The following is a 25,575-nucleotide window of genomic DNA, read 5'->3' on the forward strand; positions in this document are numbered from 1 at the left end:
GTCACGTAGCCATTGGCCGATATTTATCTTATGATGACAATAGTTTCTTAGAACATTATATAAATGGATTTTACGTGTTCACAACTGATTGAGAATTATTGAAAATAATAAGACGTTCGAGTGATTAACATCGTGTATTAAAATTAATGATCTTTGAGGTTATACTGAGTTACAGCTTCCTAGTATTTAGTAAACAAGTTCACGAGTTGACTAAGAGGTCATTAGGCAAATAATTGTGCAACAAATGTTATTTAACTGCTATTTTTAAGTTCAGTTGTATTACGAAAACTTGAATTGTTGGATACATTATTATATTTCTTACACTGTTATAAAAACTGCAATGCTTTAAAAAACGAATGAGAACTTCAACACCAGCCCCACAGATTTACTTATATTTATTAAAAAGATCTAATCAAATTAACACATTTGTTTCAGATGCAAAAGGAGTCGTCGTACAATCACCTATTGAAACAACGACAGATATTGTAATAGAAACAACGTTAAATGACCAAATTGTAGAAGACAGCGCAAGAAACACAGACACAAAAGAAAATGATACCAAACAGATAACTGCTGAAGAATCACCCGATATAAAGGTCCTTGACGATAATACGCCTAAGGTATTAGAAAGTGCATCTAAAGTTCTGTATCCAATCGTATCTAATGAGTCCTTTAATGATCTCAAATACCAAGTGAGGAGAAGGAATACATCAACAGTTGCAGCACCGAAAGTACAATATAATGAACCAAAGAAAACTATACCAACTGCCAGGCATATGGTGAAGAAGAATGAATTCAGAGCTCATGTGCAATACGATGAAGTAACAGGAGAATTGATTAGTGGTGAACATCCCTGTCTAAGAGAATGCAAAGAAGGGGAGGAGCCAATGATATGCTATTACCATTTTAACTTGGAATGGTATCAGACTATGAGCAAAGCGTGCTATGATTGTCCGTACAATGAAACAGATTGTGATAGAATTGATTGTATACCAGCTGACGGTATGAGCAGGCCGCTTACTGTGGTTAACAGAAAAATGCCCGGACCAGCTATAGAGGTAAGATTATTTTCGTCTTAAAGTCATTTAAAATAGGCACATTCATCTTCGTTTGACGCCAAAGTTTTTGTTAGTCATTTTGTATACTAACACGCGACATTAAACTGATGTATGTTATGGAAAAAAAACAAATAGATAAAGGAAAAGCAGACGTTTTTATTGATACAATTTATATAAATGGTTATGATAACGGATTCATGTCCTAAAATCAAAATATAAAATAATTTATAGCTATTCATATAGTCAGTATCGTGTTTAAAACAAAAACCTATTAAATTAAAATAAAAAAAACTTGATTCATAATCATAATGGTGTGTGTAGTAATCAACTTACTTTTTGTGCATTTAAATAATGAGTCTGTCAGGAAATGTGTTAAAAAATTTAAGTAAGAACTGCAGAACTGGTTAATAATGACTTAAATGTTCACTCAATTAAAGCTTTTTATGTGTACAAAGTTATAGTGTGGTTATATTTCATTTATGACGCATAGTGTAATGATCCCGGTAAATCGAGAATCGAGATATAGGGTACAAGAAGAAGCTTATGAGTCTTTTAATATGTAAAATATGTGCTTCTAAATGATAAATGATTATTAAATGAAATACTTATATTTAATTTGAAATCTGAATAAAAATAACTTTTAATTGATTCACAGTATCATCTGTGGTATCATCCTGACGAGTGAATATTCAAAATGAAAAAATATTTTAATAATTTTTATCGTCCATTATTCAAATTCAAGTGCGTTGCAAACAGCACGTATTTAAAACTATTAGCATTTCTACACTTTTTGACAAAAAAACTTTAACATTTTGTTTCTGATTTCGTATTTATTTAAGGTTTACTTTCATTACGACGATTCATTATCATTAAGCACTTTGATAATTAGTTCAATGAAATTTAGCTAAAGGGATAGCTCCTTACAACTTCTCTGATTATTTTTGTATCTTTTCTTCATAGGTATGTCAGCACGACCGCATTATAGTAGATGTTGAGAACGATCTAATGACAGAAGGTACCACGGTACATTGGCACGGTCAGCACCAAAGGGGCACGCCGTACATGGATGGAACACCTTATATCACGCAATGCCCGATTATGCCGGAAACTACTTTTAGGTATGATTTTTATGGTTTTAAATTTTAGAATTTTTTTATTGGAGGTTTAGTTTAGAGGTATTGTTTTAAGACACTCATCTCGTCTTTGCTTTTTCGATATGCTGCTTATTCTCACTGTTTTTTACACGTTTTCCACGATGGCGATGGATGGATGGATGGTAAAGTATTTAGGGGAATTACATCGTCATTTATTAATTTCTGTATATTTACAATACATATTAAGATTATGTTACCTTTCAGGCGGGATTGGAAAATTCAACTCTGTATGTTCAAATTCATCCCGTCAGAAGCGGGCACGCTCTTCTATTAATCCCTCTCGATATACGTACAAATCATCGAAGTTACGGTTCTTGAATATCACGCCTTGCTTCAGATGTTTTCCTGGTGAAAAAAAAATTGGTTGTTTATAAAGTAGGTTTACGATCAAGATGTTTACCTACGTGATAACGTCTTATTGGTGGCAGCGCTCGAGATGAGACGGGAGATCGGTCCGTCTCTCTCTCGTTATACCTGCGATCGCGCTCGTGAGGTTTTGGTGTGACACAAGTTTCTGAACATGTCACCCGACTAAAACGATTTTAAAAACGTTATCACGTCAAAATATACAGAAGAACATATTAATGACATGATATACATTTCTTTAGGTACCAATTCAACGCATCAGAAGCGGGCACGCACTTCTGGCACTCTCACTCGGGCATGCAGCGCGCGGACGGCGCGGCCGGCGCGTTCGTCATCCGCAAGCCGAAGTCGCAGGACCCGCATAGAGATCTGTATGATTATGATAGGTAAGTGTTATATGTAGGTAAAGTATATTTAACGCGTTCAGGTAAAGTATAAGGTTTGACGCGTCAGAATTGTAGGATTACGCGTCAGAATTGTATGACAGGTAAACATAACTATATAGGTACTGATGCAAAGTGACAGAAGATGGCACGCACTTCTGGCACTCGCGTAAACCGTAAGGCGAAGTCGCAGGTCCATATAGGGATCTGTGTGATTATATAGGTACATTAAATAGGTTTGACGCGTCAGAATTGTAGGATTACGACAGGTAAATATAACTATTTATGTACTGATGCAAAGTGACAGAGGATGGCACGCACTTTTGGCACTCGCATTCCGCAAGTCGAAGTCGCATCAACATCGCAATGTGTTAGTTACAGGTAAAAAGGAATAGGTTTGACGCGTCAAAATTGTAGGATTACGACAGGCAAGTAAAATTATATAAGTACCTAGTAGTAAAAATAATATTGCGAAAACAATTAACTTAATAACTTACTTACGTATTACGATTAAACAAAAAAAATATTTGGCTGGTTAAAACAATATTTTATGAGGAGAAAATTGCGTCTTTACCGAAAAACATTGGCAACATTTTAATCTGTTTTTTAAATCCGCCAACGTCGGAATGCGAAAGCGATAAAATGTAACCAAAGTTATTTTTCTATAATAACTTTATTTTTGTTCACCCAACTTTTATGATGCTTTTTAACTCTCTATATATAAAAGAGATGTAGAACTAATAAACTCATGATTTTTATGCATGGAGGGTAGCAATAGATCCAGTTGATTTGATGTGCGAAACCATCCAACCATGTAAATTGAGTGCCACTTGCAATCCTTACTGTATGTAGACTGACAGACTGAATAAAATTATGAACATAACATATAGTGGCAAATAAAAAATATATTGTAAAGAACTTTAAAACATGTTTAGATGAGATAAACTCCCCAAATAATAGTATTGTCACCGATCATAGATAAGTGATAGAATTAAATCTGTCCGTTTGAAATGGACTAAAATCGAGCCAAGGAGTCGGGGTTATATAAAAAATTCAGGCACAAATATAGTTGAAGCTTATACAAGCGTGTTAATTATTTAAAAGCGTTTTGAAATTATCTTAAATATCCCAAATTATAAAGTACACAAGGAAAGAAATACTGAGAAGATCATAAGACATAAAACTGTAGACCAGACGTATGATTTTTATTGTATCATAGATTGCTCAACTCGAAATAAGGTGTCCTGATTATCTGTGCGAATTATGTGGTTTATTTCTGTGCTATCAATGAGATTAATTGAAACACAGAACCCAGATCTATAATAAATGTGTAAAGACTTTCAGAACAGATCTTAATCATTCTTTTTATAGTACCCAGTTAAATCCCAAATATATATTTTGTGGTTTGCATACGTATACATAAATTACAATAAACTATTTTTATCAGTTTGTATTCGAAAAAATATTATGAAATATTGTCGATGAGAAGATACGATACGCCTATAATCTTGTATCACATTGTAGTTTTGTTAGAAAATAGGATAAACTATCAGATTATTCAAACTATTGGATAAGCGATCTTAGATATTAATCTTTGAAATGTTATCATTTAAATAGTGCCCCCTAGTACCTACTATCGTTTACTGTATATATCTATAATCTATATTATATATCTTGCATAATATTTTAACATTATCAAGCACGTGTTATTACGTATCCTTTTGTATATTTTCTCTATATATAAAATACGTGCATAATATCTATGTATGTTTATAAAATTCTCAGGTCACAGTATTTGTCACTCAACTAATTCGAATTATTTGTTAATTTTTTATTATTTTTTTTAGAATAGGTCAAGGTAAAATTAAACTACATATAACCACGAAGTCTTGGGTATCCTGGCAGAACAACGTTTGCCAAGTTAGCTAAAATGAATATAAAATAAATTATAAAGAAAAAACTACAAAATTTTAACGATTTTAGGTTGGTTGGACTTTTCTGTCTCCTCACATTTTAAAATACTTTCATTAATTATGAATTTACAAATAAGGACCCATACATGGGTGGAGCCGGGGTAAACCACTAGTTTATATAATATGTATTAAGCACGTGACGTTTATTTTTATAAATTATTTAAATCGTTCATGTTCCGTTATGATATACCTAGATAGAATAAATTATGTGTGGCCTACGTCAATGGTTGGTATATATTTACATTTTTTATAGACAATAATTATTAAGATTAGAATATTTGGATTTTTAAATTTATAACTTTATAGGACTTTAATGTGACATGGAGAGGTATAAATTTAATCTTTATAATAAAAATGAATCGCTAAATGTGTTGGTAAGAGCAAAACTCGAGAACGGCTGAACTGATTTCGTTAATTCGTTCGTTTTCGTTAATAACGGTCATAAAACATATTGTTAGACCGTATACTAAATAGTTATAGGAAAAAAAGATTTGTTATTTATTTATCGTTCAAAACAAATGGAATGGAAAAAATTTAGGAATGTAAAAGCTTCAATTCACATAAATATCATTGTGCAAAATACCATAAAAATCTCTTTATAGTTTTTTTTTAACAGCGTTTTTGTAAAATTTATGTCATATAGGCTGTGTTTGTGCTTTCTGAATTGTGGTCAAAAATTCCATTTTTTTAAAAGATATGGTCCATTTGTTATCTAGTTAGCATTGAAAGGTGAAAATAAAACGTTAAATATACGTATAGAATAAATAAAAATCATTAAATAGTAGAAATCAATAAATTATTTGTTTATTTTGTATAAAAAGCCGTGTTAGTACTACATCAATGTAAAAAAGTGTAGGAGAAACAAAGTTCAGATCGAAAAGTTCTTCGAATTAACTCTTAGTTGCAATTAAAGATTAATAATAAACTAGAAACGGCAATTAATGATATAGTTTCATAAAATATGTGTTACTATATGTATAACCAGTATAAGTAGAACCTTATCGATTTTTAATGGTAATTTTTGACACACAAAATCTAAAAAATATTGTCATTAAATTACGAGATTTTTACACTAACTGCTAATATAAAACATAAAATATGTAAAAATATAATATAAATTATTAGTGATCAATGGTTTTGACTTACTTTTAACCTCACACTGCCCAAAATTGAACGTAAATTTCCAACATTAAGGCGAAGGTTGTTCCATATCTAGTGTACTATAAATCTATGTACTAACTAGCTTCCGCCCGCGACACCGTCCGCGCGGATGTCGGTCTTCGCGTGGATGGTCTCCATTTTGATTAACTCTGACAATGACATCTTATAAATATCTATTGGACCCAAATACGGCTAGGCCTATAATAATACGCAACGTGTGTTCGCTGTTCTACAGAACAACGTCTATGGATAAACCTGAAAAATTAAGATTATTTTTTTTCTTCGTATTTTTTCAGGATAAAAAGTATCCTATTTTACGCCCAGGATAATAAGGTATATACCAAGTTTCATCGAAATCGAACCGTTAGTTTTCACGTGATGTCTTCACATACAGACAGACAGACAGACAGACAGACAGACAGACAGACAGACAAAAATTTTTTTAATCACATATTTGAGTTTGGCATCGATCCAGTAACACCCCCTGCTATTTATTTTTTCAATATTTTCAATGTACAGAATTGACCCTTCTACAGATTTATTATATGTATAGATAAAGAATGTACTAATAAAGAACTCACGTGGCTCACATGCAATACAGTACCGGTTTGCTAATGTTACTAACCTTACCTCACGTGAGTATTATAAATGTAAATTGTATGGCAAATACGGTCTCGTTTATATGTATTAATTACGATTACAACATGGTTAATTATTGTTATAGCTTGTGTTGGATATAAATCATTATTATATAGTATAAGAGTTGGTTTTTATTCGGTTAACGCATATGTTGTTGAGGTATTAAGGATTTGATGGATGGGGATGCTTGGTAAATGGTTTTAGATTTAAATTTTTTATGCTGCTCTATGTCAAATGATTCAATAATCATTTACGAATAACTAAAACATCATAGAAAATAAGTTATTAAGAGAGAGAGAGAGTTATTATAAGAGTAAAAAGATATGCTTAGGTAATTATAAGCACTCCAACAGTGGCACATCGAAATGTGTCTAATTAGCTTAATTTACGTCAGACGCCACTTTTTCGCTTACGATAATTAAATCATACCATCTTACTTTGAGTTTGACGTCTAATCGTGTGTTCGTTATGCCGTTTTTAAGGATCAATTGGTAACCTAATAATTTACAACTTTTTGCTTACAAAAATATATTACTTATTTAAAAAATTTATATAGGAGACAATAATATAACTGTCGCATTATAACGTGCTATGCACGTTAGTAAAGGCGCGGTTATCCAATTAGCTTTAACTAGCTTTATCCATACCAGAGATAATATAATATGTACTAAACTATCCGTACTCGTTATGTATTATTTAACCGAGTTATTTAGTAGTTTTGTTTTATTTTTGATATTGCAATATAGCTTGCCATCATTATATTCTTGATATACTGTTTGCGACCGCACCTTTGTTATACACGTTTATTTTTGCGAATTGAATAATTGGTCGATTAAATTTTTGGATGGCTTCTCCTTAAATTAATTTGAAAGAAGAAAGTAAATTTATTTGAAGACAAAAATAACCAGTTGTAATATCAGTATGTGCTACATAATTTATTAAATTCCAAAATTATAGTACCATCCTCATAGTATCATAATATATATTATTTTTTATAGAATTTTTTCTTTGGTGAGCACAATAAATCATTAAATAATTGTTTAATTCTTTTTTCTAGATCAGACCACGTGATGCTAATCACTGATTGGATCCACGAGCTGTCTGTGGGCATGTTCACGGATCACCACCACTCCCTTGGAGACAATAAACCACCAACTCTGTTGATCAATGGTGTGGGCAGATTCAGATACTTCAACGACACGAATAAAGCGGCGAAACCTATGTACATGAAGACGGCTAGGTTTAATGTTGAACAGGTAAATATGAGGTTATAAGTTTTGGTAGATATTGTAGGAATTCTTTTTATGATAGGACAGGCTCATTATTCTGGCTATGTGCAAGTTGGTCAATGTTACAATGTGACGTCGAACTTTTGAGTGCCAATTGAAAACTTGTTATTTTGGTACGATTTTCTTATTTTTACCACTGATTTGTTTTATTAAAGTCGGAGAATCATAAAAATTTTAGTACCTATGATATAACTTTTAAGATTCTAGAATCTAGTCTAAAGATTTTCGATTAGATGAAAGTATTAATTACAGGTTTTAAATATAAAATATATTTATGTTCGGTGATTTATTATGCATTTGCTAAATTAAATCTGTATATAATTTTTATCAGATTCAAAAATACAGTTTGACGTCGGTTCTTTTCCATAGAAACTACTTTCCAAACCGGTGGTTCTTAAAAAATTGTTATATAATAATATGTCGAATCAAAATGGCTCGTTGATCAAATCAAGATAATTGTTGAGATTGATTTTGATTATGTTATGAAATACTATATCGAATATTGTTCTCAAGAGTGTTGTTCATTTAGATGACGCTATTTTAGAACCTACATAGTTATAAAAAGTGCTATTTGTCGCATATACATAATATATTTTTGTTATATCCTGTTATAAAATAAACGTATTTTTAAGATTTTTTTACCACTTCTTTCTTTGAAAAATTTTTTTAACATAGCTTTGTTTGAAATTAAACAGGGCTACAAGTACCGTTTTCGTGTGATCAACGCGGAGTTCCTGAACTGTCCAATAGAGATGTCAGTCGATGGTCACAATATCACCATTCTTTCGTCTGATGGTTATGATCTGGAGCCTATTACTGGTGAGTTGAATATTTATTTGTTTTATTTTTTTAAGCTATTTTATATGTACCGAAAATAAAACTTGTGAATAGCCTAAAACTTAGTAAAAGTCTCATCGCTTTAGAATGTTTTTCAAACAGTTGTAAAGTTAAGTAGAGCTTTATGAAAATGCCTAATATTATGTCACTAAATTAATTGTCTGTTTCACCTTTGAACAGATCAGAACTGACTATGATATAAAATTTGAATCTTCGATTATTGTATGCAATTACAATATCTTCTAAAATTTTAGTTATACGTAATTTACCGACCATTTGCAGTTTTCAGCTATACTAGCTGAACAAAGACTTTGACGTATGTTTAGGGATGTCACCCGTACCTACTAATTAAAATGTGTCTACGAATGAATAATAATTGTATAAATGTATCTGACATTGCACATAATTCATAGTCTGTAGTAGTCGTCTACTCTATATTAAATCCTCACCGTGACAACCCTGTTTGTATTAGCTACTACGTGAATATTAATTATTATTAAAAATCTTATTAAACACATGAAAATTAAGCCTGGAAAGATTCCGTAGCTACAAATAATAGAACCGACTCCTATAATATAACATCCGATACCTATAATCTTTACTTAAAAAAATTCTGTAGGTACCATAAATTTTATCTCCATCCGATACGAAGTTCTCCTTCACCGTTTTAGGGCAGTGGTGACATTATAACATGCGCAGATAAAGTGCAAATACAATCATAATATGTAATGATACCTTAATTATTATTTTCCGTAATGTGGCAACCCTATCCACATAATTCCTCCGCGGTCCAGTATTGTGCGCACGGAAATTCCCGCTCACTGTCGTTAGCTCGTTTGTTTCATTGCCGAAATTTCACCCGTACTATAATTAAAAGTTGAATCTGAAAGTGCATTTTATATTTAAGAGAAGCTAGAAATTTCCGAGCGCGCATCTAGGTCAACGTGCCTTGAAATAAGAAATATTCCAAACAGTTCCTCAGAATCAAAAAATTATCTTTTAGATACATTTTTAAAAACAACAAATGTTTTAAAAATTGATGTGCAGCCTCATGAAGTTAAGGATATTTATAGAATTAAATCTAAAGACCCTAACTCTAGAACAATTATTGTAGACCTAACAAGCTGCTTACTAAAGGAAAAAATTATTAACTTGTACCGAAATTTTAATAAAGGACCTTCTAAACTCACTACTGAACACCTGCATCTTAAGGGCCCTCCAAAAAATATTTTTATTTCGGAGAATTTAACTGCCAAAATGAAAAGATTGTTTTTCCTATCGCGTGATCTTGCAAACACTCATAATTTTAAGTTCTGTTGGGTGTCACACGGAAAGATCTTTCTTCGTAAAAAGGAAAATGGCCCTCTAATTAGAATACGTACGGAATTGGATATTGCAAAAGTGAAACAAGACATAATATGACTATTGGCCGCAGTGTTAGTTGTTAAGGATTTATGTGGATTATTATTGTATTATTTTAGTTATTTTGTAATTTTCTCTGTATATGATATTGAAATTTACGTGATATATTTTTCTCACCACTTACATTACATACACACTCTACACATACGCCTATACACACACAAAACATACTTTTCATTCACTATGCATTCAAAATTTATTTTCTTTAGTTATTTCAGTTTCAATACCCGTGTTATTTACTGTCAAAAACATGACTGATTTTAACTCTATTAATGATGACATCGAAAATATTTCTGTGTCTGAATCCCACATTTGCCAACCTGAGGACAGCATTTCTTACGTAAAAAATATTGCTACAGACTTTAAAATCTTACATGTCAATATACGAAGCATAAACTGCAATTTTACCCTTCTTCAAACTCTCTTGCATAGACTTGGATATCAGCTGGATATCCTCGTTCTGTCAGAGTGCTGGTTAAGTAAAGCTCCATTTATTCCACTTCTTCCAGGTTACGACTTTCACCAATCAAACTTTACTAACCAAAACGAGGGGGTGGTCACTTATGTTCGAGTTGGTCTAAAATGTAAAGTAACATTACCTACGCTCAATGATGCAAATTGTGTTATTCTTGAATTTCATAATTCTCTGGCTGTAGTCGCGTTGTATCGTTCGCCATCTTTCAAGAATCTCGAACCGTTCCTATCTAGCTTAGAAAGCGTACTTCTTTCTGTTAAAATAAACAAGAGTATTGTGGTTATTGGTGATCTCAATATAAATATAATCTCAAATAAAACCGACTCTTCAACTGATGACTACCTTAATTTGTTAGCATCACACGCATTGCTTCCTGCTCATCTTTTTCCAACACGTGAAGACAATTGTCTTGATCATGTGATGCTTCGTACACTTTTTACAGCCACTACGTTGGTCCTTGATACGACGTTTACTGACCATGCCCCCGTTCTATGTTTTATTCATACAAAAATTGCACAACCGAATAAAAATACTAATGTTAATTCTCGTATTGATATTCCCTCAGTTGTAAATGCCCTTGAAAATACCGATTTTTCCTCTGTACTAGTTTCCTCAGACCCAGAAGAATCTGCATCCAAGTTAGTAAACATCCTATCCTCCACAATACGCTCTCATAAACGTACTATTCATGTCCCCTCTAGAAAACGTATAATAAAGCCTTGGATTACACCTGGACTTCTGAAATGTATTCGCCACAGAGATAAACTGCACCGTAAACTTAAGAAAAATCCAGAAGATGATCTCAACAAATTAATTTTTCTTCGTTACCGAACCTTCTGTAATAAGCTCTTAAAGAGAATCAAACGTGAATACGAACATAACAAGTTTCAGAAGATCAGGAATAATCCCAAGGCCGCATGGAATGTTATCAAGGAGCTGTCCGGTATAAAAAGCAAGGAATCTAATGCAAGTAATTTACTAAATCTTTTCACCTGTCCAAAATTATCTGTCAATGCAGTCAATAATTATTTTGCTAATGTGGGTAAAGATATGGCTTATAAAATTATTCACGGTACTCGGAATGCTACCTCAAATTATTATAATACCCCTGAGGCTTTTTCACAAAACCCTTCACAATCTTCTGTAAACTCGATGGTACTGTTGAGCATCGAAAATGAAGAAATCCATAAAATTATTTGCAATCTTAAAGACAAATGTGCTGTTGGCTGGGATGGGATACCCACATCTGTCCTTAAATCTGCGAGGCATGTACTCGTCCCTATTCTATGTCACGTTTTTAACCTTTCTATCTCAAAAGGCATATTTCCAACTGTTTTTAAGAGAGCTGTTGTCCACCCGATCTTCAAGAGTGGAGATAGAGATGGTGTCTCTAATTACCGCCCCATATCTGTGCTTTCAGCTATTTCTAAAATCTTCGAAAAAGTGCTAAATAATAGGCTCCTTACTTTTCTGAACTCTAATAATGTACTTTCAAAAAACCAATTCGGTTTTAGACGTGGCCTATCCACAGAAGATGCATTGTTATCTTTGACTAATAGCATTATTAATAATTTTGAACAAAAAATGAAATCTGTTACTCTCTTTTTGGACCTTTCTAAAGCATTTGACACTGTCTCTATCTCTATTCTTTTATCTAAATTGGAACGCTGTGGTATTCGAGGCTCTGTTCTGGATATTTTTACAAGTTATCTTTCTGAACGTACGCAGTGTGTAGTTATTAATGATATTCTTAGTGAGCTTGCACCAGTTACTTTTGGCGTACCACAGGGTAGCGTTTTAGGACCTACCCTGTTTCTCATTTACATAAATGATCTATGTAACATGACTATCAACAACTGTCAAATAATTTCGTATGCCGATGATACTGCTTTGATTATCCATGCCCGAACTTGGGAAGAGGTTCGAAGTGTCGCTGAAAATGCCCTAAATATTATTCAAGAGTGGCTCCGACAAAACCTTCTTACTCTAAATATTGTTAAAAGTAAATACATAACTTTTGCCCCCAAACTTTCTTCTTTGCCCCCCTCAAGTTTCAACATATCCGCCCACGATTGTCTCAAGACCGACCCTTGTGTTCAATGCAATTGTATGAGTCTTGAAAGGGCCACTAGCTTGAGATATCTGGGTGTCACAATTGACCAAACGTTCTCGTGGAAGCAACAGATTGATACTGTATGCTCTAAAATCAGAAAACTAGCATATGTGTTTAAACGCCTCAGAGGAGTCCTAGATTTGTGTTACTTAAAAAATGTTTACTATGCATTGATTCAGTCGGTTACCTCTTATTGCATAACATCCTGGGGAGGTTGTGTCAAATCGTTGATGATACGACTGGAACGAGCCCAACGGGCTATCCTCAAAGCTCTCGTTAACAAACCTCTCCGCTATCCAACCACCGAATTATATGCCCTTTGCCAAGTTCTTACCGTAAGACAATTGTTTATTCTCAAAGTTGTTTTGAGGAAGCACTCAGATACCGTGTATGACTCAGACTTCATAAATTCTAGGCGCAGAAACGACAGGGTTTGTGTTATTAAATTTCGAAGAACAGCAGTAGCTAGTCGCCACTATCCTTTCATTAGTTCTTGTATCTACAATAAAATTAATCGGGTCCTTAATATTTACCCACTTTGTCACCATAAGCTAAAGACAATACTTCTTAAATGGCTTTTATCCCTCTCCTATGAAAAAACTGAAGAAATTATTAAAACCACCATCTAAACTTCTACATTCCTCACACACCTCTACATAACTTACATAATCTCGCTCTCACATATACACACACATACATACAATCTCACACTCTCACATATACATATACACACCTGCACATTTATGTCTTTTTAAATTTGTGTAATCGTCTTACTTACTTTTATTGTTTTCTTGTGTTTTTCTTTTGGAATTATTACTGTAAAAATGTTAGTCACTGGAACTTCTAATGTATGGAGGCGGGCGTTGGCATCTGTGCCACAGCTTTTTTAAGCTTTTATAGGTGCCATCGTTCATAAAGTTTTTTGTATCAGTGTTTTTATTGTTCCAAATAAAGAATTTTGAATTTGAATTTTGAATTTAAAACGTTTTACACCAAGCAGCGGAATTCGTATTGTTCACATATGTGCTTTTCACTGATTGCTATCTGTAGGTATATTTTGTTGGATCTTTTTTGCTCGTGTGGCAAATATTGAGCTGATTTTTCAATATTGTATTTTATACAGAGACACTGTTTTATTAATTTTCTGAAACCCCTGAAAATCGGTATTTTATAAAAAAAGTATCAAAGTAATGTAGATTTGAATCTTAATCTCATTTTCTATTAGCATGCTTTCCCATACTGTATTGAATATAATCTGAGACTATGAGACGACGACAAAAGTCAAAAACAATTTCACAGGAAAATTCTAGCGCCTGTTGAAAATAGCTTAGCTAATGTTATGTGTCTTAATTCAATATAAAATGTGTGTGCATAATAAATATTAAACTATCTTTTGAGATATAATGTACATTGTACAATGTACATATAGCATAATTTTTTTATCTAGAGCCTTCTATCAAAATAATTTTATGTAAGTAATAATTTTATATAATTTGGGCGTAAAATAAAAAAGGGAATTTCAACACTCGACGGCCATTAAAATGTCAAGCTTCTAAAAAAGTGTTAAAACTTTGAATAAAAGTCGATGCATCCCACTACAAAGTCCATACAATTAATAATACGCTATTTTACACAAGCTAGTACTTGTAAGTATTAACCAAACTAACTTTACCCAGCTATGATTGAAAAGAACAAAGCAAAAAATATCAGACAATACCTCTCTAATCCACAATTCCTTCGTAAAGGAAATTAGCAATTCTCATTGCGCTTTGTAAATGCTCTAGTATCGTTTGTCAAGGCGAAAAAAGCTAGTTAATTGAAAACCGAGTGCAGATGCAAAATAGATCTCGATAATAAGAAACGGGAATTTCGAGAATTCAGCTTAACTCGAAGGATTAAAACTGTAGGTGAAAAGTGAAAAAAATTGAATAGAATTTTCAAAATGTACAGTAAAACTGGCAGGACTAAAAATGTTTAAAAAAATAAGAATCTAATTTCAAAATTGACTTGTGTAGGTGTATAATATAATGTTATGTTTCATATACTTAGTTATCGTGATGGTGAATTTAGTACAATAATTTACCGTACCATTGTTATAAATTATCTAATAATTGAAAAAACATTTTAAAATTTGTGCGACGTTTTCTCAAAAGCACGAATTTTAGTGCTGTACTACGTTCAATGTTAATATCTTGTGGTAATAGTATGAGGTAACCAAGTGTGTAAAATGTAGGTGGCAGTTATAAAAAAAGGTACATAATATTATATTCTAAGGCATCTCTGTTTTTTCCGATTTCAGCTATTCTATTCCTCCATTTACACCATAAAATACAACAATAATAACAATTTAATTCAATTACAGAACTTCATAGGAATTCCCTAATAAATCTAGGTTCACAATGGAGCATTTTCAGTTCCTTGACAAGGGTAGTGATTCGAATTTAATTAGTGTCGCTATTTATGGGGTTCGTTAGTTTCTTTGAAACCATGGGAAGTGTAACTTGCATATTTCTGACAGGCATAACTTTAATAGTAGGATGGAAATTTGTGGTCTGTTTGTAGTTTATACATTTACTAGCTTACCCGCGGCTTCGCCCGCTTTGTCTAAAACCTAATAAATTATATACTAAAACCTTCCTCTTGAATCACTTTATCTATTAAAAAAACCGCATCAAAATCCGTTGCGTAGTTTTAAAGATTTAAGCATACAAAGGGACATAGGGACAGAGAAAGTGACTTTGTTTTATACTATGTAGTGATGATGATAAATTGGTATGGAGAATTTGTATGATGCCTTTTTGATATTGAATTCTAATGTAGATAAAAATTTCAACTCATTTGTAATGAGAATACCTATATCTATTCCATATTCTCACTAAGTGGTTAAATTATTTTAACATGAACTTATTTTTTAGTAGCTTTAAACATTTATTTTTCCCATTTTCAGTTTTAAGTGTCTATAATGGTATAATGAAATACGTTTAACAGTTTTCGGATAAATTGTGGATTTAATTCTGCATACTTGAAATCGACCGTAGTTTAATAATATACGCGAAAGTTTATAAGAATGTATGTTTGTTAATCTTGCACGCGGAAACCTCTACACCAAGTTTGGTCATAGCCCATAGGAACATGATAGTGATGTAACATGTACCAAATTAACAAAAGCTATCGAAATAATTTCTTAACATTTGATGAAACGGGGTACAGTTAGTCAAATTATAATCGTCAGACCAAACTACCAATACCACAGAATACTATTATGTATTCTAATATGTATGCCAATACTAAGAAATTATACAAAGCCCGTTTCCGTCCTTACCGAGTTTCTGCCAAAACCCACAAGACAAAGACTCCAAACGTTATAATTTACCCAATATCTTCGCACAGTTCAATGATTCAAAGCAATTGCTCATTACAGCCTTTGACAGATTATTGCTTTGAACTCATATCCAAGAGATGAACATCTTACGCTACTTATGAATGCCCCATTACGTTCTGATCAAGTTTACCAAAGAATTAGGAATTAAGATTTCTAGGTATTGCTGTGGTTCTGGCGTTATTGGAGATGTAGGTTAAAGTGTTTTCTAGCTTTGTAGATAATATTATACGCTTCAGTGAGCGATTATAATAAGTATTAAGAAGAATGGATATTCTTTTGTAAAGAACAATAGGTACTGTTCATATAATATTTAGGGATAAAATAGTTTCAACGAACTTGAAACGCGATTTTCCGCTGTAGGTAATACGCTTGCAAAGTGTTCAATATTTCGGAATAAAAATAAATAGTTAAGCTTTTCTTTTCGTTTCTAAAATCATTTTTATATTAATTTTTCAATTCTCTATGTATTGAATTAAATGTGAGTTTACAAATTACGAAAAGAAAAGGCAAAGAATACGAAAATTAAAATTAGTATCTCTATACATAAAAACTTCAGTTACATATTCTTAATTTCTACACGCGTCAGGAAAGAGATCTCTCAGTTTAAAATATACCCTATATTCAGTCAATACACGCAATTTTGCCTAGCCAGCATTTTCGAGGGTTCTCTTTGATCCCGTATGAATATGTAAATTGTGGGACACTATGAACTGCAGTGGAGTACTAACCTTAGATACAATGTATTGTGTTTTTAAATTTTATTTGCATGCTAATGCAAACGGCGATGGTACAACTGTACAAAGGTTAGTAGAAGTAAATGGTAGTGGCGTTAAATATTGGTCTGTGTTTATTATTAAAATTATATAATATTGTTGTAACGAGATAAACTATTATTAAACATTATTTAATTACTAGCTGTGCCCCGCGGTTTTTCTCGCATTGTTCCGCTCCTATTGGTCTTAGTGATATAGGGCCTTCCTCGATAAATGGAATATCTAACAGTGAAATAATATTTTCAAATTAGAGATATAAGCGCATAAGTTTTATAATATTAGTATAGATAGAGCAAATACTAAAGTTGTAAAGTATTAAAGTTGTAAGATTTGACGTGGTATTTTTTTAGATTTTCAGTTTATACTTGTTGAACAAGGTATCAAATGGCTTAAAAACATTAAAATTTGTAATGAATTATACGCAATTATAAGGGTAAGAAGTGATGAAAAATTCAGACTTAGTTTTAGTGCTAAGTGCTAAGCACTTTTGATCTGAAGCTATTCTCTTAAATCTTAATAAAAACCTTTTAGCCTAAGCCAATTAAGGGCTCTTTTATGAATTGATTGCGAATATTTTAATATTTAAAGTCAATTAATCTAGTTTTAATTGCTACTGGATTAGCATTTTTTTAAATAATTTTATATGAAAATGCCTGAATTTTTACTAGAAACAGTAATTTCTTCATCTATTTGAGATAATTTTCTATAAAATTTTCAAGAGATTAAGATTATTCAATATTCAGATATTTCATTGCCAATCAAATCGTGATTTATTCTCATTTATCATTATATGCGATTTTACAAATATTTTTTTACGGATTAATAATATTACTCAAACTGAAAACAAGCTTTTTTTAATAATAAATGTAAAATTTATCACAATAATAATATTATGATAAAAATGTTCCAAATAAAACTCATACCTACTCATTGTAGTACATTAAAAAGTTTTTAATCCGTCAATCTACCCTCATTAGGTTCTGATCCACTCTTCTAGTTAGCGGGATTAACTGCTGAGAAGGAAAATTAGGTTATATTCTATCTTTAATAAAATGATAATTATTCCAGATTTCAATTTTATTATTTTTATAAACCAAAATGCAAAAAAAATATTTGTGTATTTAAGTAATTCGTGTCAAAGCTAACAAGCATTTAATTAATATTTGTTGACTTTTATCGCAATGTTGTTTTAGTTTAAAATTTTTGTTTTGCTAACATTTAAATGTACATTGTACATATTAGAGGTTTTATTTGCATTAGCAGTGAAATTAAAATTTACTTGTAAGCTTACTCTAAATTGCGGGATTCGAAGCTCAAAGTTAAGTTAAATCAACAAAATAAATAACTTTTAAATTGTATTGATGTATGTTAATTTACGTATAGTTTACATTAAAGCTTTTCACTGTAGATTTGAAACTTATAGCATTTATAAATAATTCTGTTATATTTCAAATGAGATTAAATAAATAATTGATATCACTTCTTAATTAAATACACACTCTACAAATTTATTTAAAAGTACTTTTAAATAATTATGTTTAGCGAATAATCAAATAATTACTTATGCAGTTTTTGACCAAGGAGCAAGTATAGATACAAAGAGCATATTTCAAAATTATTTTAATTTCGTGTACCTACGATGTAGTAGAGAAGAAGACTGACAAAATTAGCCATTATTCATACGATTTAATAAAAAGCAATCTTAAACGAAGTGGGGTCATCATGTCTGTCAACCCAGTGATTGTCACGTAGCTATGACCTCTCGTTGAAATCGAAATGTTTTTCGAGTTGATTCGCCCTCTCTAGTGGAGTGCTCGTTCGATTCGAGTTTATAGCCACTCCTACACCTGGATTGTTAGGAAATGGTGTTGTGGTGTTAACTTAACATTAAAACACGTTGCATAAGCCACAGACACACACAAATAACATCGAAGAATTCATAAAGGGTTTCCTTAAAAATGGTGATAAGGCAAAAATGTTAGCTGAATATCCATCTTTTGTACCTAACCACTTCCTATATTATAGGTAGTATTTTCTGTATTCACACGTTTTTAATAAACTAACAAATGAACTATTTTGCTTTTACTATCATTTCGTAATCGAATAAATCGTTTCATAAACTCATATAACGTTTAGATACCTTTTAATTTTTAATACAAAAACTTTTAGAAACAGTTTGCACTAGGATAAGCGGTTTGAAAGCAATTATTTTTCTCTATTTCTATTTTTTTTTCATAGAAATATAGCGAAACTATTTTCAATATTATTAGGATCCAATAAATATATTAATTTAAACTTATAACACTATTATTTACGTTTCCAATTAAACTTATCCTATTTGTTACAGCTACATCCCTAGTGACGTACGCGGGTGAGCGCTTTGACTTCGTCGTTGAAGCCAACAATGAAATTGATAACTACTGGATTCGATTCCGCGGCCTCATGGACTGTGATGAGAGGTGTGTTTTATTTTAGAATTATATCTTAAATTTCTCAAAGCTTATTAGGTATAAAGTTTATTTACTGAAAACGTAAACTAATAGCCTGAACTTATTTAATGATCTCTAAACTCATTCATAGTTACTTGCAAACAGATGTTTGTTACATTCAATTAAGTATCTCTGTTATAACAACAAATGCACTAGAGAGTTTCTTCAAACTTTTCATTATAGGTATAGATATCAACTTAGGTTGCATAATATTATTACACGCTTTGATTCTTGCTCACCACATCTAATTGCTTGGCAGAAATCGCCCACGTGCGATAAAGCCGCTCTTTGAACATCTATATTATAAGCTATCTCAACATATAACAAACTATATTTATGTGTATGTACAATAAAGAGTATTCATTCATTCATTCATACAATGCATTATTTTTCGAGCCCTCTGGTTCCTCTACTCCCAGCTTCAGTATATTACTACTTCTTGGGACACCCTGTAGTGTGTTTATATTTTGGAAACTAGTGTAATGAATCATAACTTATGATACTCATAATTAGACATTGGATTATATGCACTAAAAAAGGCCGAAATATGCACTAAAAACGATTAGGTAATATGCCTAAAATATGCACAGTAAAAAATAAAAAAAACCTATATTATTTTTATTTATTTTAATCAAAGATTGTTCAAAAATAACCAAATTTTCTTAAAATTAAGTATGGTTTTTGTGGCAATATATAATTATTATAATATTATGTATTATATTAGAGACATAGTAGAGCCTAGAGACTATAATTTATCACAAAATTGCTATACACAGGTTCACAAAAGCGAAGCAAGTGGCAGTTCTACACTATGAAGGCGCAATGGAAGTGGAACCGGCCGGAGATCCCACTTGGGAAGAATTACATAATGAAGGACTTGTAAGTATAATATAATAAAATAAACGGAAAAAATATATAGAACGAAATTAATAAATACACAGCGAAAAAAAAAAACATAACAGTTTATTCACATTTACCTACGGTTTTTTAGATCATAGTACTTTGCAAGTATTAATGATGATAACTAACTAAACGATTAACTTTTAAATGATAGGATGAATTTTTTTAACAAAATTTTTAAATATCAAACTAATGATAGGATGATACAGTTCAATCTACTTTTATATTTTCTTATAAATCTAATAATGAAACATGACGTAAAATGCATTTGTCCTATACCCATTTTTAAATACTTACAATGTATTTTTTTATTCTTTAACTTATTAACAATAACAATTGAGATATCAATTACCCATTTTAATGAACTGTAAACATTGCCAGGTAATTAAACCTTGGAGCCTATTTAAGGGAAAATTTTGGTCCATTTCTTCAGTAAATAATTAATTCAGACAGGCAAATGGCGTCCCAAATCGGACGAAGTTAAATCTTTAAAGAATGGCCTAATTACGTTTTATATTGTGAATAAATTATTATATCGGGAAACGATATACATATTACTTTACTCAAATCAGCACATCTTCAATATATTTTGCCTGTATTGATCATACATAATTTAATATTTCTTTGTATGTAAGTTCATTGATATTTTAAAAATTAAAAACGTAATATAGGGTCTTTCATTAAGCATGGTTTTGCGGCTTGTAGTGGCCATCTCGTTTGTGACATTTATCAAAAATGTATTTTTTTATTCAGTAAATTATGCCAAGACACGAATGAACAATAGCCACAAATGATAAATATTAATGATTAAAATAAATGTACGTTAGAACGACCGCTTTGCGTCTTTTTCACAAGTAGACGTTCATATACCCATAGCCATAGGTAGATAATTACTATACCCCATACCATAACCATTATTACCTTCAAAATATCCATATTCATCAACACCAAGCCAATCAAACAGATTTTAACAAACATAAGGTGTCAGGACAAACGTTTAATCCCAAGGAACAAGTTTTGCGAATCAATTCAACTTGGTGAATAGTTCAATCGAGATCAGTGGAATTCTGAATACATCTTGATAGAAAGCTTTGGGTAGATATAGATGGCCTATGGTTTCAGGCCTATATTGTTTAGACGATATACGTTCAGTGTATAAACCGTAAGACTAAGCCTGTAACTACAATGACGTAGGTTATAGGCTATGGTATTGAAATTGAGTACCTAAGTGATTTAATTATACTTTAGTAATCTCAAATATCCAAAGAAATGTGAGGGCTACAATATGGACATAATAAATCTGATGTTTGCAGTTTGATTTGTCAAATCTGATAGTTATTTAGTTTACGAGTCTGAAGACCCAATTTTATTGTAACAGCATGATAAATTTTCAGTTAGTTAAACGAGTTGATTGAATACAGAAAAAACATTATATTACATAGTAGGTACATTAATGATCGTGTGGAATGATTCATTATATTTTAAGTAATAGATTTTGCTAGAACACGTTAGGTATTTGGGAAAATGATATATTCTATAAGTAATTTAGGATACCAAGAATGACTAAATTCTGATAAAGTTTGCTAAAGCTAAAAAGCTAAATTTATAATAATTATTTTCTTATTCCAACCATAAACTCCTGGTTTAATTTAATAAAGTATCAAACCGACACTTAAACATATAAGACGGGCAAGTGAAAATGCTCCTCATAAATACTAGTACAGAGGCGACAAAATTTCAATTACTTTAAAGCCAGTCTAAGCTGCGTTAAGTATTGGTTGGTTTTATAGTTGCCAAGCTATTCCACTTTATGGCATCTAAGTGAGGTTCAAACGGTTTTAAATAAGTTTATTTACTACTTAAACTTTAAAAGTGGCTGTAGATAAATTGTTGAAAGCAAATAATTATACAAGCAATGAATTTGCGTTTATTGCAATGCAATTCTTAGCGTTTGTATTCAGACTAACGAACTAAATGCAATGGTGCTTAAGTCAATAATACTATTGTTTGATTGCTATTCTCTCGATTGAAATGAAGTATATCAAGATATACAATGGAATCACAATAGGGGTTTATTTAGTCATGATACAATACAGATAATATATCGTACACTAGATAATGAAGTAAAACTTTCATTATATTGAATCAATTACAATACTCTTATGGATTTAACTTAACTATTGTTATTAGCGATTAGATGATGGCACATGCTTTGAAACTTCAAGAATGAGATTAAAAAATCTATATAAATTTCTCGTTTATTGACCGATAAGCACGCGTATATTTTGATAATGTTACTCCGATAAAGGTATATAAAATTATCAATATACCAACAATATTCTATTATTATTTCAGCATAAATCCCAATATCAAATTGATATTTAGTTTTATAGCATTCAAATGCTTTATAGATGAGAAATTTAAAAAAAGGGACGTCGCCCCGAAAATGTTAAAGACTGCTTCGTCTAATGATTGCAATTTTTGTTCATCAACCAACTTATTAAATGGTAAAATATCCGAACATAGGTCGACCTTCACCGGCGTGATAATAGAATGAGACCAATCTTATAATTATTAATGTAGTCTATTAAAAAATCTATTAAAGATGGGTTTACTGAATTTAGTCCAGGATTTTTTCAGTCAACCCATCTTTAATAGATTTTTTAATAGACTACATTTATTATAAAATTGGTCTCATTATATTATCACGCCGGTGAAGGTCGACCTATATTCGGATCTTAGACCAAAATTGGTAAATGTCTATACTAACATTACTTTTTTATTCCAGCAACTGAACGCACTAAACAAAGGAGAAGAAGACGATGAAACTATAAGTGTAGCTGAAATGAAGTCTCTAAAGGGATACGACGATAGTCTGAAAGAAGTGGCCGATTATCAGTTTTACGTCGCATACGACTTCTATCCTAAGAACAATTCGCATTTTCATAGATCACCGTATTATGGGTATTATCAAGGTAAATGAGATTTTAGAAATAAGCTTTTATGAGCAAGTTATAGGTTTGTTATTAAAAAGATATTGATTTAACATCTTGACGAAATAATTTTTGACCTTGACCACATTTTAAAGATTCACCACATAATAAAAAAAACTGTAGCAGTGCGCCAAAAAAATAAGGCATTCAAGTCAGGATATCATTTCTATCCGATATTTTTTAAACATGACATTGACAAAAACATATTTATCTTCTCTTATATATAAAATTCTCGTGTCACAATGTTAGTCTGCATACTCCTCCGAAACGGGTGGACCGATTCTCATGAAATTTTCTGTGCATATCGGGTAAGTCTGAGAATCGGCCAACATCTATTTTTCATATGTACCACGGGCGAAGCCGGGGCGGACCGCTAATTATTAAATAATATGAATCAGTTCCAGGATTTGCCAATTAAATTGCTAATTTATAATCATCATCTTTTTCCACAGTTCCCGAACCAGACAACCGTCTCTACACACCACAGTTAAACCACATCAGTATGAAAATGCCGTCGAGTCCCTTACTAGTATCACGACCATCCTCAGACAATTTCTGTAATTCCTCAAGTATAGCAGAATCCTGCAAAGAAGGCTTCTGTGAGTGTTCTCACGTACTTTCAGTAAAACGTAATGCAGTCGTAGAAGTTATTATCGTAGACGAAGGAGTAACTTTCGATGCAAATCACCCTTTTCACTTACACGGACATTATTTTAGAGTAGTCGGTATGAGACGATTAGCTAGCGAAATAACAGTAGATGAAATCAAAGCGTATGATGCCGCGGGACTCATGAAACGTAATTTAAAAAATGCGCCATTAAAAGATACAGTCACAGTACCAGATGGAGGTTATACGATCATAAGGTTCAAAGCAGATAATCCTGGGTATTGGTTATTCCATTGTCACATAGAATTTCACGTAGAAGTCGGTATGGCGCTAGTTTTTAAAGTAGGTGAAGAAAAAGATTTCGTACCAGTGCCTAGAGATTTTCCAACCTGTGGTAGTTATATGCCAGATAATATGTTAGAACATGAAACGACGCCCAAACCTAACGATAATCAATATATTTCTATTACACATTGGTGGCCAGTGGTTTATCTTAATAATACTAATTCTTCTGCCGTTCAAATCACATCCCCAGCTTTTGTAGTATTATATATTATCTGGTTAATTAGAATTCTCATAACGTAATAGTTAAAACCGGTCTATTTGTAAGGTTTGAACAAATGTAAATTGTGTGTCGTTTGCACTCCTTCGTCAGTGGGAACGAATTTGTACTTATCAGTAATGTGCTATGTTAATTTATTATAAATAACTTTTATACCGCAACCAGTTTTATTTATTGGACAGTACTTAGGTTCGTGTTTGTGTATTTATTCCGTTTTTGGTATTTCAATATTGAATATCGAAATATTATCGTGTGCTGTATCGATGTCGGCTTCTGTAAATATTCCTCCGTCTGTGATCTTTCCAAGTGCCTTGCCAAAAATATGAGACATTTTGAAAAAATGTTATATTTGTATGATTATGGATGTCGCTGATGATATGTGATATTATTTAGTTTTAAGCTAGTTTTAAGGTTGTCTTGTATTAAAGATGTATTAATAAAGTTCCAAATATGATTAACTGTGAATTAAATATGTTTGTAGCATGGAATTTGTGTATTATTTTATCCTTTCCTAATACTTTTTTACATGAAATGTTATGTCCTTTAGATTCAACCAATTTATTACTACTAATGTAACATCAAAGTTATTCTTCTGTGCATTTCCTTTAAACTATTGCCATTTGGAGAAGATTTCATCTCATATCCGTCTTAATAAATTATTTATTACAAAACTTATAAGGGGTTGTGATGGGAATAATATATTATTATGCCTCGATCATGGTACGAAAGGCTTTGTGTTTGTGGTGACTATCCTAATGCAAGTAAGCGAAACGAAATTAAGTTCACTATTCCTTCAAAATTAAACTATGATATTACAAATTGTATCAGATACAAATGGTATCATTTTAATATGACAAAAACATATTGACTTAATAGAAGACTATTAATTATTATTGTATTCATAAATATAACTATGTAGTTGTTTTGAAACATAAGTATTTTTTGTTTTTCGTTTTCAAGAGCTCGAGAACAGTATAAATTATAGACCGGGATCCCTCG

General features: G+C 31.6%; 1 protein-coding gene across 2 annotated transcripts in view; it reads left to right on the forward strand.

The window, feature by feature from the left end:
- LOC149898657 (multicopper oxidase 3-like) overlaps positions 1 to 25,064 on the forward strand; it is an 81,144-nt gene extending 56,080 nt beyond the window's left edge. For both annotated transcript variants that reach the window (XM_090115132.1, XM_090115131.1), the window contains exons 3-11: positions 436 to 1,058; positions 2,019 to 2,176; positions 2,821 to 2,964; positions 7,792 to 7,990; positions 8,719 to 8,842; positions 19,373 to 19,484; positions 20,291 to 20,393; positions 23,203 to 23,389; positions 23,860 to 25,064. In XM_090115132.1, coding sequence (XP_089971258.1) covers positions 436 to 1,058; positions 2,019 to 2,176; positions 2,821 to 2,964; positions 7,792 to 7,990; positions 8,719 to 8,842; positions 19,373 to 19,484; positions 20,291 to 20,393; positions 23,203 to 23,389; positions 23,860 to 24,599 — 2,390 coding nt within the window. In that variant the 3' untranslated portion in view covers positions 24,600 to 25,064. The remainder of the gene's footprint in view (positions 1 to 435; positions 1,059 to 2,018; positions 2,177 to 2,820; positions 2,965 to 7,791; positions 7,991 to 8,718; positions 8,843 to 19,372; positions 19,485 to 20,290; positions 20,394 to 23,202; positions 23,390 to 23,859) is intronic.
- The last annotated feature ends 511 nt before the right edge of the window (positions 25,065 to 25,575 follow it).

The sequence above is a fragment of the Colias eurytheme genome, chromosome 22 (genome assembly GCF_061535395.1).
Source record: "Colias eurytheme isolate Ceu_HAF_F1 chromosome 22, ilColEury1 Martin Lab GWU primary, whole genome shotgun sequence".
NCBI lineage: Eukaryota > Metazoa > Arthropoda > Insecta > Lepidoptera > Pieridae > Colias > Colias eurytheme.